The sequence below is a fragment of the Salmo salar genome, chromosome ssa07, assembly GCF_905237065.1.
Source record: "Salmo salar chromosome ssa07, Ssal_v3.1, whole genome shotgun sequence".
Taxonomy (NCBI): Eukaryota; Metazoa; Chordata; class Actinopteri; order Salmoniformes; family Salmonidae; genus Salmo; species Salmo salar.
Genome location: NC_059448.1, coordinates 16,950,450 through 16,966,614, shown reverse-complemented (window position 1 = coordinate 16,966,614; position 16,165 = coordinate 16,950,450). Strand labels below are relative to the sequence as shown.

The following is a 16,165-nucleotide window of genomic DNA, read 5'->3' as shown; positions in this document are numbered from 1 at the left end:
ACTTGAGCGCTCTAACCAACACCTCTGGGTCGTTCCAGGAAATGAGTGCCTTTTGCGTCCCTTTGGTATTATAAGTAGAAATAGTGCACCAATATTGAATTTGAAAAGCCTGTTATATTAAATGACGTGCCTTTTAATATAGACCACATGGAGAATTCAATCAATCACATTTTTCATTTCAGTAAAGACTTGCTAAAGTGCCAAAATTCAGCATTTTGACATGTCACGCCATGCACACTGTGACTTCTAGGAAGATTTTAACACACTTAACCACAAAATATCTCAAAGCCATTGTATTTTGTTGAATTGACAAAGTAATTTTTGAAGATTATTATTTATTTCATGTAATTAGTGATTCATTTATGTCTGTCCCTCATTTTAAGGTCAACCCTGTTACGTGAACGGAACTCGAGTTTTAATAACATTTTTCAATAGAAACATTGAACACCTAATGGTGTAAAAGCAGGTGAGCTGGTTCTACTATTTTTGGCATTTTTCTGCAGTTTTGTGGTGGGAAACTGAGCGGGTCGAGAATAATCCGCCAACCCTTTACCACATAGAACAACAGGCTTTTTTTTTTCTTCTAACAATTATCATTTTGGGGTGAAGCTATTGCCACTACTGTTGCACAAAACAAGCTTCCATTTCCCCTGTCACAAGAGAATTTATGGCTGATTTAAGATGAAATCATCAACCTGTTACAGGCAACCGTTACTTTATTTGGCACTTCATAGGTACTTTTTTTATTTAACCTCTTGAGATGGCAAAAAATGTTTTTTATGAAGTTGAACATGTGCTCTTCATGACAGAATGTAAACATTTGGTGAAATCACAATTATTATCATTTTTACACTTCTTAAATGGCACCGAATTGGTGGAACGACGCTTTTAAAAATCATTGTCATGTCAACAATCACACAGAGGAGTTGGCTAACCCAAAAACATCAGCTGACAGCCTAACCCCATTTCCCTCCCATATTGTCACAAGGTGAGCTTCCTGCTAGATGAACTGATAGTGGGAGGAATTGTGAATGTTAGGCAGGTTGGGTTATTCAGGGCATGCAGGACTGGCCCTAGCCTTTTGGGGGCCCAAAGCAACAACAAAAAATTGGAGCCACCCCACCACCTAGGCAAAATATTTGAGTTGCCCCCATATGGAGCAATTTCAGTGCCAACAGAAATTGTATTCGAATTCCATAAATATGAATTTATATTAGGATATTGAATTTGAATGTAATATTTTGTTATTTGCCCTCGGGGGTGCCAACACACTCAGCCAACATATTACTACTTTACTCAAACATTTTCTAAATTATTCTCTCTACACAAGTGGATTATTTATCTTAAGGCTTTTCTACTATATTACAAATATTGTATATTAAAAAAAAAAAACAATTATAGATTAACTTCATTGGAATATATCTACCACTTTTTTTAAATTTCAAAAAATTAGATCAATTTACCACAAAATATTTTGTTGAAATATCGCCAGAAATTGTGATGACAGAAGAATCTAAGGGCTAGTTACCCCCAGTACTCTAAAATTGAACAAGGCGGAATCAGGAAATTAATCCCACTCTCCATTGCTATTCAATAAAGATCCCGCATTCATTCCGCTTTGATCAAACTTTTCTTTGCCTTGGTGTGTGAATCTGGGCCAGCGATAGGCTGCTTTGTTTTTTGTAGAGGAGCCGATACACAATTCCCCAAAAATTAGACGTGCCGCTACGGCTTTCCGGACAGCTCTGGCCCATCTAGCCTATATTCTAGACAACCACACTGAATCACAAACGTAGTAAGTACATTTTTCCAGTGCTAGTAGGAAATACAAGTGCAAGTTTTTGAAAATTTAATTTAGTTCAATTTTGTTTGGTCTGGGCCAGGAGGTCACAGCCACGGAAGACAAGACATAAGAGGGTTCTGCCAGAGACTCAGACACAGCAGAGACTTTCACCCAAAACACCAAAAGTGGTACCGATCCACTTTCCCAGTGTATCGAGAGGGCTTTTATTTTGAAGGTAAAAAACCGGAAGTTTAGTTTTTGTGACGTACACGTACAGCTGTACACACTATTGTTGACATGTACGATTATATCTCCGTTAGCTCTGACAGTCCAAATAGTGTACTTTCAAAACATTACAGGTAGTTAGTTTAACTACTTTAAAATAGTTATTTGTAAGTCAACCTCGTGCATTATCAGGTACGAACATGACAATTCGGTAAAAGTGATCCTTTTTTTTTTATCAGCTACAAATTTGTATCTAACTTATTCTCCTACTCAAATGACATAGCTGGCTAGTTAGCGAGGTAATTTTGCAGTTTTGGCTAACGTTATCTATAAACATGAGCAATCTTGTATTCTGGAGTCAAGGTAGCTCCGAAGTGGATTGGTGCGAAGGAAATTATCTTATTTACCCTGGAATTGCGGAGTTCTACAATACGGTAAAGATGTCACTGGTTGATCACATTTTAACTTATTTTGGGGGGGGCTTTAGGCCTAATGTCATGTCTAATGTTAGAGATATGTTCATCTGCTCATAATACATTTCCTCCCCTATATTTTGTTCTTTGCAGATCAGCAACATACTGTTTTTTATTTTGCCACCTATTTTGATGTGTCTGTTTCGACAATATGCTACACATTTCAACAGTGGGATTTATCTGATCTGGGCTTTGCTGGTTGTGGTTGGTAAGTCTACTGCACTAACTTTTAAATGACACTCGCAGAATTTAGCAGGGACGTGAACCAGAATGTGGCTTTACAGGAGACGTTGATATGGCGAATCTCCTTTAAGCACAGGAAGCAGCCATTCAACATGCCATTCACTAGCTGACTCAAGTTGAGTGGCAACTAGTGTTTGCAGACTGGAGGTCCGACGTCACATAAAATTATGTTTAAAAAAAAAAGAAAAACCTACTGATTTCAGCGCCTAAAGAATAGCCCGCAATTACACATAACAATGTCATGTGTGTAATTGCTGGCTATTCCTTGGGTGCTGAAATCAATAGTTTTTATAAAATCCAAATGCTATTTGACGTCGGATCTCCAGTCTGGCCACACTAGTCGCTGCTCAACTCCATTGTAAATCGTGGAGTTGTTTAATCGTCTAGCCATTCACCAACTTTTTAATCGTTATAATGTCAAAATACCTGCGTTACTCACCAAAGTTTCTATGAGCAACTATCATAATTTACTGCCTTCACGGCCTATATGTACTTCCAAAAAAAAGTCTAAATAAATCATTTACAAGCAACAGAAAAATTGCCTCGAGGCACCTCCATATTTGGTGAGTAACAAACTTATTTAGTCATTTTAATGCTTGAAAAGCTGGTGAATGGCTGCTTCCTGGGCTTAAAGGAGTATTGCCATATCAACATCTCCTGTAAAGCCAGATTCTGGTTCAGCAGGTATGCATATTTTGGTGTCACTCCCAAATCCTACACAAGAGTTGCCTCTCCTCAGTAGTCTGGAAAAACCCAACCCTAAGCCGGAACATTGTGGGAGGCAACCAGGATGTCTAGATAGACGATCTCCTCAGCATCTAGCCTAAGCCTCTAGATGGCAGATTGTGTATTCTACTCACATTGTACTCTCTGTAAACATTGTTTCTTCTCCCAGGCATTGGATCCACTTACTTCCATGCCACCCTTAGCTTCCTGGGCCAGATGCTGGACGAGCTGGCCATCCTGTGGGTGCTCATGTGTGCCATCGGCATGTGGTTCCCAAAGAGATACCTGCCCAAGAGCTTCCGCAGAAACAGGCAAGTGACACACACACATACACACCGGTGGAGGCTCCTCAGAGGAGGAAGGGGAGGACCATCCTACTCAGTGAATTTCATAAAAATTTAAACAGTGAAACATTAAAAAAGTGATCCTTTTTAGTTAAAACTATAGTAAATATGTTCACATGTCACCAAATAACTGGGGTTAGCGATGAAGGTCTACAGTAGCCTTCTAGGGTAGCACTACGGTGTAGCAAAGGACAGCTATTTTCTGTCCTCTGGGTGCATTGACTTCAATACAAAACCAAGAAGGTCCCCTTCCATAGACTACCACAGTAATTATGATAACTTCCGGAGGATGTCCTCCAATGTTAACTGACATGTTAGCCATCCAATCAAGGTATCAGAGAATGAATCTAGTACTGAAAGCATAAGCTACAGCTAGCACTGCAGGTGCATAACGTGTGGTGAGTAGTGGACTTAAAGACAAACACAGTAGTGGAACAGTTTTGAACATTTCATTTCTGCAAAAAATTAAGGAGAAGCAGTAGAGAGAAAGAGCCATCTATATTTTGTTGTATTTTTTAAAATTATTTTTAGTTTACCTTTCACTTATTAAGCTAGCTAATGCAGCTAATTTAGCCTACTCAACAACCTGACTCAAAAAGAGAGGAATGCTATTTATGTTAGCTAGCTGGCTAAGGCTATCCAACACTGCAACTCTTCCAAGTCAAGGTAAGCTTTCGGTTTTATTCATTTATTGCCACTGGGGCCCGCCGGTGTAACTGCTAAAATACTTGCTGTACACTGTACTGTGTGTTTGTACACATATTGGATTGTGGGTTTACTAACGTGTTAGTTCTAGTAGCTAGGTTGACTATGACGTTAGCTAATATGGTGACAACGATGTAGGCTGTTTAGCGGTCATGGTAGGAAGGTTTGGCTTGGAGAGGTTTTTTTTTCTTCTTCACAACAGACAGCTGTTGGTGTTGTGCACTGAAGTTCACAGCGAAGGAAAAAGGTGAGAGGAGACAGTACCTTATTTACATAAGTATTCAGACCCTTTGCTATGAGACTTGAAATTGAGCTCAGGTGCATCCTGTTTCCATTGATCATCCTTGAGATGTTTCTACAACTTGATTTGAGTCCACCTCTGGTAAATTAAATTGATCAATCAATCAAATGTATTTATAAAGCTCTTTTTACATTAGCCGATGTCACAAAGTGCTGTACAGAAACCCAGCCTAAAACCCCAAACAGCAAGCAATGCAGATGTAGAAGCACGGTGGCTAGGAAAAACTCCCTAGAAAGGCCAGAACCTAGGAAGAAACCTAGAGAGGAACCAGGCTCTGAGGGGTGGCCAGTCCTCTTCTGGCTGTGTCGGGTGGAGATTATAACAGAACATGGCCAAGTTGTTCAAACGTTCATAGATGACCAGCAGGGTCAGATAATAATAATCACAGTGGTTGTAGAGGGTGCAACAGGACAGCACGTCCAGTGAAATGGTCAGGGTTCCATAGCCGCAGGCAGAACAGTTGAAACTGGAGCAGCAGCATGACCAGATGGACTGGGGACAGCAAGGAGTCATCAGGCCAGGTAGTCCTGAGGCATGGTCCTAGGGCTCAGGTCCTCCAAGAGGAAGAGAGAGAGAATTAGAGGGAGCATACATAAATTCACACAGGACACCAGATGAGACGGAGAAATACTCCAGATATAACAGACTGACCCTAGCCCCCTGACACATAAACTATTGCAGCATAAATACTGGAGGCTGAGAGAGGAGCGGTCGGGAGACACTGTGGCCCTGTCTGATGATACCCCCGGACAGGGCCAAACAGGCAGGATTAAACCCCACCCACTTTGCCAAAGCACAGCCCCCACACCACTAGAGGGATATCTTCAACCACCAACTTACTACCCTGAGACAAGGCCGAGTGTAGCCCACGAAGACCTCCCCCATGGCACGAACCCGAGGGGGGCGCCAACCCGAACAGGAAGATCACGTCAGTGACTCAACCCAATCAAGTCACGCATGGAAGAGCACCAGTAAGCCAGTGACTCAGCCCCCCCAGTGGAGAGAGGGGAACCGGCCAGGCAGAGACTGCAAGGGCGGTTTGTCGCTCCAGTGCCTTTCCATTCACCTTCACACCCCTGGGCCAGACTACACTCAATCATAGGACCTACTGAAGAGATGAGTCTTCAGTAAAGACTTAAAGGTCGAGACCGAGTCTGCGTCTCTCACATGGATAGGCAGACCATTCCATAAAAATTGAGCTCTATAGGAGAAAGCCCTGACTCCATCTGTTTGCTTAAAAATTCTAGGGACAGTAAGGAGGCCTGCGTCTTGTGACCGTAGCGTATGTGTAGGTATGTACGGCAGGACCAAATCGGAAAGATGGGTAGGAGCAAGCCCATGTAATGCTTTGTAGGTTAGCAGTAAAACCTTGAAATCAGCCCTAGCCTTAACAGGAAGCCAGTGTAGAGAGGCTAGCACTGGAGTAATATGATCAAATCTTTTGGTTCTAGTCAAGATTCTAGCAGCTGTGTTTAGCACTAACTGAAGTTTATTTAGTGCTTTATCCGGGTAGCCGGAAAGTAGAGCATTGCAGTAGTCTAATCTAGAAGTGACAAAAGCATGGATAAATTTTTCTGCATCATTTTTGGACAGAAAGTTTCTGATTTTTTGCAATGTCATAAAGATGGAAAAAAGCTGTGCTTGAAATATTCTTGATATTTTCGTCAAAAGAGAGATCAGGGTCCAGAATAACGCCGAGGTCCAGTTTTATTTGAGATGACTGTTCAACCATCAAGATGATTGAGGAACACTGAAATTTACAGTTGATTTGTCAGAAGACAAACCATCCACAGAGACAAACTGATATCTTTCTGACAGATAAGATCTAAACCAGGCCAGAACTTGTCCATGTAGACCAATTTGGGTTTCCAATCTCTCCAAAAGAATGTGGTGATCGATGGTATCAAAAGCAGCACTAGGGTCTAGGAGCACAAGGACAGATGTAGAGCTTTGGTCTGACGCCATTAAAAGGTCATTTACCACCTTCACGAGTGCAGTCTCAGTGCTATGATGGGGTCTAAAAAAAGACAGAAGCGTTTCATATACATTGTTTGTCTTCAGGAAGACAGTGAGTTGCTGCGCAACAGCTTTTTCAATTTTTTTTGAGAGGAATGGAAGATTCGATATAGGCTGATAGTTTTTTATATTTTCTGGGTCAAGGTTTGGCTTTTTCAGGATTACTGCCACTTTTAGAGAGTTTGGTACACATCCGGTGGATAGAGAGCCGTTTATTATATTCAACATAGGAGGGCCAAGCACAAGAAGCAGCTCTTTCAGTAGTTTAGTTGGAATAGGGTTCATTATGCAGCTTGACAGTTTAGAGGCTAAGAGTATTTTCATCAATGTGTCAAGAGATATAGGATTAAAAAACTTGAGTGTTTCCCTTGATCATAGGCCCTAGATCATATGGACCCAGATTCACAAAACACTTCTTACCCAAAAACTTAAGTCTTAAGAAAAAAAAAAAAAGAAGTTGATAAGATAGTTTGTAAATGCAATTCCTCCACAATATCTTAAGATTTCTTGATTTTCCTACAAACTTGTCAAATATCTTGTTAGAATCTTCTTAAAATGTTTGTTGCTAGGTTACCGACAATCATGTTAGCTATTTCCTACAGAGATTACTGTTCTAAAACATGTTCTTGGGTTTAAAATAATCAATACTGAAACTTTCAGATGTTCAATTGCTTTCATGCACTTATTCTCTCAATGCCTGAGTTTAAAACAAGGATTTAGCTATCATGGAATTAAGAACAAATCTAAGAACGTTATTTTCAAGAATCTAATTTCTTGTTAACTTTTGCTAAAGGAGAAACAAACTAAATAGCTTAACAACATTTCCAAGATTAGCTCTCTTCATAAATCTATAGTTAAGGAAAAAATTGCAGTTAAGAAGAAATGTATTTTGTGGTTTTGTGAATCTGGGCCATGGTCACTAGTGTAACCAGGAGCAGAGGCCTCATTTAACACAGTAAACTCATCAGGCTTAAGCCATGTTTTAGTCAGGCCAATCACATCAAGATTATGATCAGTGATTAGTTCATTGACAAAACTGCATTGGAAGTGAGGGATCTAACATTAAGCAGCCCTATTTTGAGATGTGAGATATCACAATCTCTTTCAATAATGACAGGAATGGAGGACGTCTTTATTCCAGTGAGATTGCTAAGGCGAACACCGTCATGTTTAGGTTTGCCGAACCTAGATCGAAGCACAGACACGGTCTCAATGGGGATAGCTGAGCTGACTACACTGACTGCTAGTGGCAGACTCCACTAAGCTGGCGGGGTGGCTAACAGCTTGCTGCCTGGCCTGCACCCTTCTCATTTTGGAGATAGAGGAGTTAGAGCCCAGTCTATGTTCATAGATAAGATGAGAGCACCCCTCCAACTAGGATGGAGTCCGTCACTCCTCAGCAGGCCAGGCTTGGTCCTGTTTGTGGGTGATTCCCAGAAAGAGGGCCAATTATCTACAAATTCTATCTTTTGGGAGGGGCAGGAAACAGTTTTCAACCAGCGATTGAGTTGTGAGACTGCTGTAGAGCTCATCACTCCCCCTAACTGGGAAGGGGCCAGAGACAATTTCTCGATGTGACACATCTTTCTAGCTGATTTACACACTGAAGCTATGTTGCGAGGGGATTTTTACCACTATCTGTACTTATTGGTGGTGTTGTGTCTTTGCTATGCCGGATTAAGTGATATGACATGCTATTCTATAAAATCATTTCTACTGTAATTAATATTACCTGATGAAACTAATCATGTAAATGTAATTAACTAGAAAGTCGGGGCACCACGAAAGAATGTTTATAGAGCTGTTATCTTCCGAATAAACTCTTAAAGACCTGGTAATCTTTTACCTCAATAGCAGTCAATATTTAATCGTCACCTTATTCAGTCTCATCTGAAAGTTGTAAATTCTTCACGAATCTTCACGAACCCTGGCTAACAAGTTGAATCAGCAATACACAATTTGGTTTATTTATTTACTAAATACCTAAATAATCACACAGAATTACATATACACAGAATGGATCATACATTGAATACTAATTATGTCATACAAGAAAACGTCCCCCGTGGACGGAATCGTTATGACGGCTGGTTCCACAAAGAGAGGTGGTTGGGCTTGAATGAAAGCGCGGGAAGACTGAGTAACAAAGGGAGAAGCTATGCTATCGTAAATACAGAATCTTATGCATTCTATATAACCGCCCATTTGGAAAAGGAATATTTACTCCCTTGTGCTCTGAAGAATGTCTCTGGTGGTAAACTGGATACGTATTAGTATCGTGGTTGTGTGTTAGCCTGGATACGTCGTCCGTCCTTTCCTAGCCCACGTTTACAGCAGCTGCTGCTAACTCAACGGCTAGGAGGTATCACTTCTGGAGTGAATAAGAGTTCAAAGTTCATACCAAGTTGCCATACTTTTAAGCTCATGCTATATTCTGGCTGGTATAGCCAAATTCATCTTTTCGGCATGTCGATCGTCACCTTCACGTTGAACACGATGCTAATTTTGTTAGGTTATTATCTTAGCCCTTTTAACGTAAGGACCGTCATCCTCCTGTCCTCGGAACACAAAGTTACATTTTCGTACAGGGGCTTATATAGTGGTAGGAGATAGGGGCATGTTTCATAGTTTACAACCAATGTCTGATCACATGGGCGGGGCCACTGAGTTGAGCCTAGTTCACTTATGAAAACCAATTCTCTCATTTAGAAGCTAAAATTACATTGAATATTTTCACAAATAGTTTCATATTTAAACATTTTTAAATTGCACAACAATTCCATGTGAATCTGATAACTAGAATGTGTAGACTTTCCAAGATACTGTTTATGTCGTCCTATCATCAGTAATGTCTCAGACGCCAACTGATCTGACATCATATTCATTAAATACCAACGCATATTTTCAACTGGTTGAATTACCGAAATATGATTCCGTTCCCCACCTTTTGATGTCACCAGACTCTCTCTCTACGTTAACAAAGGGCTTTCCAAGAGCCACTCTGTAGAGAGAGAAAAGGGGCAAGGTATCAATGGGGGGGTCATAAACCTCACCAACGGCCAACGTCATGAGTGGCACAGACGCAGTTTCATCCTTTCCTAAACTTAAATTACACTTGCCTAACGATTGCGTCTGAAGCTGGGCTTCCAGCACGGCTATCCTCGCCATAAGGTGATCGTTCTCCTGTATTTTATGAGTATAGCAACTGCAATTAGAAGGCATAATGTTAATGTTACTACTTAGCTTTGGCTTGTGGAGGTTGTGTAGAACCATGTCCGGGTAAAGCGTCCAGGGTGAAAAAGTTGAATGAAAAAAGTAGAGCGATGGGGAAAATAAAAAATATAAGACGGTAATTTAAAAAGTAAAACCCGTAAAGTTGGCAGGTAGCAAAGAAACGTTGGCAACAAACCGCACAGCAGCACGTAAACACGTCTACAAGTTGTGACCGGAAATGACGACAGAACAATCATGTGTGTCTGTGAGTCGGAGATGTACGTAGTCAGACATGATTTGGAAAGGCACACTCCTGTCTATATAAGGTCCCACAGTTGACAGTGCATGTCAGAGCAAAGACCAAGCCATGAGGTAGAAGGAATTGTCCGTAGAGCTCCGAGACAGGATTGTGTAGGATTGACAACCATCTTTATTTTATTTAACCTTTATTTAACTCAGTTAAGAACAAATTCTTCTTTACAATGAAGGCCTACACTGGCCAAACCCGGACGACGCTGGGCCAATTGTGCACCGCCCTATGGGACTACCAATCACAGCCGGTTGTGATACAGCCTGGATACGAACCAGGGTGTCTGTAGTGATGCCCCTTGCGCTGAGATGCAGTGCCTTAGACCGCTGCGCCACTCGGGAGCCCATCTCTCTAGCACTCTACCAATCAAGCTTTTGGTAGAGTGGCCAGACAGAAGCCACTTCAGTAAAAGGCACATGACAGCCTACTTGGAGTTTGCCAAAATAAAGGACTCTGACCATGAGAAACAAGATTCTCTGGTCTGCTGAAACCAAGATTGAACTCTTTGGCCTGAATGCCAAGCATCACATCTGGAGGAAACCTGGCACCATCCCTACTGTAAAGCATGTTGGTGGCAGCATCATGCTGTGGGGATATTTTTCAGTGGCAGGGACTGGGAGACTAGTCTGGATCGAGGGAAAGATGAACGGAGCAAAGTACAGAGAGATCCTTGAAGAAAACCTGCTTGAGAGCGCTCAGGACCTCAGCCTGGGGCAAAGGTTCACCTTCCAACTGGACAACGACCTTAAGCACACAGCCAAGACAACGCAGGAGTGGCTTCGGGACAAGTCTCTGAATGTCATTGAGTGACCCAGCCAGAGCCCGGACTTGAACCCGATCAAACATCTCTGGAGAGACATGAAAATAGCTGTACAGCGATGCTCCCCATCCAACCTGACAGAGCTTGAGAGGATCTGTAGAGAAGAATGGGAGACTCCCCAAATACAGGTATGCCAAGCTTGTAGAGTCATACCCAAGAAGACTCCAGGCTGTAATCGCTGCCAAAGGTGCTTCAACAAAGTACTGAGTAAAGGGTCTGAATACTTACAGTATGTAAATGAGATATTTCCAGTTTTTTAAATGTTTATACATTTTCCAAAATGTATAGAAAACAGTTGTTGCTTGGTCATTATGGGGTATTGTTTGTAGATTGATGAGGGGGAAAAACAATTTCATCCATTTTAGAATAAGGCTTAACATAACAAAATGTTGAAAAAGTCTAGGGGTCTGAATACTTTCCAAATGCACTGTATTTTCCTTCTTTATTATTTTCCCCTAACCCTACCACCCCTCACCTAATTGGAGTAAACTAATGGACAACAATACTTAGGCTCCTACTTCCAGCTTATACCTACTGCATACATTTTACGGACAGTAGATTTTACAATAGTTATCTTTTGTTTGTTTTTTAGGCCCAGCCTTCAGCTACCCTCAACCCCTCCCATCTATCTCTGAAGACCATCCAGTTTTGATTTCTAACTGCCATATAGATTTCCACTGTGCTGTGATGTTTCAAAAGTTCTCAACCTATTCTCATAGTTTCTACAGATTGTAAATGAAAGATAAACACCTTTGCTAAGAGTATTATCATATTATTGATTGATTGACTATGACTTATCAAATCACCCAGCAGTGCTATTTGCAGAGTTGGCTCCAAGACAATATTGAGTTTTTTCAGCTATTCCTGAACCTGTGACCAAAAACAAGCTACGTATGGGCAGTACAAAAACAAGTGATCTAATGATTCTGTCTCTTAGCAGCTAAATCTGCAGAGCTGGGATAGTTGTGCATATATATTACATTCTATTGGTTGCAAGTATTTTGTGTAATTTAAATTGAAAAACTCTTATGTTTTGAATCCGGAGTCATTTTATGTATCAGTTCACAAACCATGTGCCATGGAATCGGTACATCGAAATTCTCCTCCCAACTATTTTGCAACCTGTATGATGCAGCTGTCAATTTTTTGGTCCTTTTTTGGTCAGATCTACTGTTACCCAACATTAGCGAGCTAGCTAAATGCATGATGTCCTCAATAACAAAGCAGGTAGCTAGCTTCCAATAAGCCTGTATAGTCCAGTCAACAACCCACTTGCCCACTTGATCAAGGTCTAGCTGTGTTAAACATTACAGTAGTATTGACATGGGCATCAGATCGTACTGTGTTAGCCAGTTAGCTTACAGCAAACAAGGTTAGTAAGCTAAATGCATGGTAATGCCCACAATAATAAAGTCACTATTGCAGGCAGATCGTGTGCACTATGCATTAAATGGTATTCAATATGGTTTGCAGTGAGGGACTTCAGATGCCAAACCTAGGAGAGGCTGGGTTATAAAAATGAGGATTCAGTCAATGCAAGCTAGCTAGGTGTCTGTTCTGAAAGCATTAGCTACAGACATCTAGGGTTGTTAAGTGTCCACTCCTATTAAATCAATTGCATCTAGTTGTGACTTGCCAAATGATGCTGCCAATGCCCATAGTAAAATCATGCTCTGTAGCAAGCTGTTCAGCTAGCTAGCAAAATATGAATCAATGATGGTTGAGTTGCTGTGGTTTTGGTCTATCTGGATAGCTAGCTCACCTTGCACAGTATATCTATTTTTTTAACATTTATTGTTCATGCCATGTTACCTTGCTAGTCTCGAACAGGATAGCCTTCTAAAAAGGCACTTCTTTTCATTTATTTTTTATTATTGTTAAAGTGAAAACATTCTCAATGAGGCTACTAACATGCATTGTAATCTGGGCTGCCTGTCAGACGAACCATTCAAGTGATGTCATTGATGACACGTTATCAAGATGGCGGCACACAGTAGTCAGATGAGGCAATATTTTTTTTTTACATAAATATGAGTTTTAAGGGTAGGAACATGCTTCTTTATCACATTTGGTTATCAAAATTACCTTAACTTCAGTTCATCTTAAAACGGTACCGACCGCCGTTGATACACACAGTCATGCTTGCAAAACGGCATACATTCAAGTGAAGTGAGTTAACAAATAAAGGGTGTTTGATTATTCCCATTCTGATCTATTTATGTATGTTGAGTGACAGCTCAACTTTTTCTCTCCCCCAGGATAAGGTTCAAAGTGGTCATTGGTATCCTCTCAGGAATCACCACAGGGCTGGCGTTCGTCAAACCTGCCATCAACGCCATCTCTCTAATGAGCCTGGGCATCCCCTGCACAGCCTTGCTCATAACCGAGATCAAGAGGTCAGGACAAATTCAGCATTGTCACTTCATTAAATTTTATGTCAGAAATTGTGCAGTGGGCCAGTTAAAAAAACTAATAGCTGGACATAGTTTGGACAAGCCTGCAATCAACATTTCAATTCTGAAACGCTCTGTAAATGTGCATCTGTTGTCTGTAGGTGTGAGAACCTGCGTGTGTTTAAGCTGGGTCTGCTCACTGGGATGTGGTGGACACTGGCACTGCTCTGCTGGATCAGTGACAGGATCTTCTGTGATATGTGGTCCTCTGTCAACTTCCCCTATTTGCACTGTGCATGGTATGTCCAATTTTAGTACTATTACATGGAAAGTGTCATGCCAGGGGTCTTAAACGTTTTCTGCCTGCCACATGATTTTATCCGCCCCCACTTGTGTGATTAACCCCTGATGAACCCCTCTCTGTTTCCGTAGGCACATACTCATCTGCCTGGCTTCCTACCTTGGGTGCGTGTGCTTTGCCTACTTCGACGCAGCCTCTGAGGCCCCAGAGCAGGGCCCCGTGGTCAAGTTCTGGCCCAGTGAAAAGTGGGCCTTCATTGGGGTGCCCTACGTCACTCTTCTGTGTGTCCAGAAGAAGCACTCTGTCAAAGTGACATAACCAGTGTACTGTCAGTCTTACCGATGAACTAGCATACTTAGAATCATTTTTTTTTAAACAAGATATGCAAAACTCACAGGGTTGTGGAAAGCTTTCACTGCCACATTTCTTTAAAATAAGCTTTCTAAGAATTCTGATAATGGATCTTTAGAGAGATGGCAATTTTTTTATTTTTAACAGTGTTCAATGATAGGAATATCTTGGGATCAAGTGTCCTGATCATTTCCTAGCTATATAAAACTCAATGATAATCTAGAGGGAAGAACTACATAGATAAGGGTAACCTTACCCTAATAGTTGCAGTCTCTCTCTCTCACTCCGTATCCAGTTTTGTCACATAAGTCAGCTAGCATTAGTATCAGTGCTGCTAGCTCCAGATGATCAATTTTCACAATTCACTATCAACTCCCCATGCACACCACAGTTTGTCAAAAAATGAAGACAGGATTGTATTGATCCCTATTGACTGAATTGTTCAATGTCTCTGGAGTCAGTGATTTTTATAGTTTTATCCATGGCATTGTTATACTTACCTATTTGACTTATACGCAGAGTGTACAAAACATTAAGAACACCTGCCCTTTCCATGACATAGACTGACCAGGTGAAAGCTATGATCACTTATTGATGTCACTTGTTAAATCCACTTCAATCAGTGTAGATGAAAGGGTGGAGAGAGGTTAAAGAAGGATTTTTAAGCCTTGAGACAATTGAGACATGGATTGTGTATGTATTCCATTCAGAGGGTGAATGGGCAAAACAAAATATTTAAGTGCCTTTGAACGGGGTATGGTAGTAGGTGCCAGGTGCACTGGTTTGTTTCAAGAACTGCAATGATGCTGTGTTTCACCCTCAACAGTTTCCCATGTGTATCAACAATGGTCCACCGCCCAAAGGACATCCAGCCAACTTGACACAACTGTGGGAATCATTGGAGTCAACATGGGCCAGCATTCCTGTGGAATGCTTTCAACACCTTGTAGAGTCCATGCCCCGACGAATTGAGGCTGTTCTCGTGGCAAAAGGGAGGGTGCAACTCAATATTAGAAAGGTGTTCCTAATGTTAGGATACTCAGTGTATAGTAAACATATATCCTATATCAGGGTTTCCCAAACTCGGTCCTGGGCCCCACGGTGCACGTTTAGTTTTTTTGACCTAGCGCTACACATCTGATTCAAATAACCAACTCATCATCAAGCTCTGATTATTTGAATCAGCTGTGTAGTACTAAGGCAAAAACCAAAACATGCACCCAGGGTGGGCCCCAGCACCGAGTTTGGGAAACCCTGGCCTATCTTATTAGTGTGTGTGTGTGTGTGTGTGTGTGTGTGTGTGTGTGTGTGTGTGTGTGTGTGTGTGTGTGTGTGTGCACGCATATATAGGTAACATAACCATTACATTTTCAGTGTTATTTTAGCCAGTATTATTACTGTTAAATGTTACATTTCTTTTTTCAAGGGAAATGTGCAGTATCTATAGTATTCTAAAGTATTTCATCTCAGTGTTGTCTGGTTACTGTGATAAGTTGCATGCACCTAGTTAAATGTTCACTGAAGAAGAGTTTATGCAAGAATTTGTGCTCCAAAAGTATTTTGCAAGGTAGGCCATTCTGAGAAGAGAATAAAATCAGTATTATCATGTTTAGTATGGGACATGAAGTACTCTCCCTGACAACAGCCATCATAGGCGTTATGGCAGTGGCCAAACACATGCCAGTGCCAATGTGGTGAAAATATGTTACTTTTCAGAAAGTGCCTTTTATTTTCCTAATATAACAGATTCATCATTTTGTAGGTTAATATAATGTGTGTTTGTAAACAAAGATGGAAGAATTTCTCATGACTTTTTACATTTACATTTTATTTTGTGTAATAAAACTGTTCAACATTTACTAAACCCTTTGTCAATGGAGTGCTTTGTCCCTTGAGGAATAACTATATGAAGGATTTTTACTTTGTTTGGAAATAACTGTACGTTGTGGAAATATCAGATA

General features: G+C 41.0%; 1 protein-coding gene across 1 annotated transcript; it reads left to right on the top strand.

Moving 5' to 3' along the window:
* The first annotated feature begins 2,035 nt into the window (after nt 1-2,035).
* Nucleotides 2,036-16,068, top strand: acer2 (alkaline ceramidase 2). The gene is made up of 6 exons (XM_014206677.2): nt 2,036-2,442; nt 2,575-2,689; nt 3,620-3,761; nt 13,418-13,555; nt 13,714-13,851; nt 13,985-16,068. Exons 1-6 carry the CDS (start codon nt 2,344-2,346, stop codon nt 14,169-14,171), a joined length of 819 nt encoding a protein of 272 aa, XP_014062152.1. The 5' UTR covers nt 2,036-2,343; the 3' UTR covers nt 14,172-16,068.
* The last annotated feature ends 97 nt before the right edge of the window (nt 16,069-16,165 follow it).

What these genes read in the sequence shown, in the direction of transcription:
- acer2 (XM_014206677.2), top strand. Translation starts at nt 2,344, where the DNA reads ATGAGCAATCTTGTATTCTGGAGTCAAGGTAGCTCCGAAGTGGATTGG. An exon ending in TTGCGGAGTTCTACAATACG is followed by an intron (nt 2,443 to 2,574) that starts GTAAAGATGTCA and finishes TGTTCTTTGCAG; the next exon opens with ATCAGCAACATACTGTTTTT. An exon ending in GGCTTTGCTGGTTGTGGTTG is followed by an intron (nt 2,690 to 3,619) that starts GTAAGTCTACTG and finishes TTCTTCTCCCAG; the next exon opens with GCATTGGATCCACTTACTTC.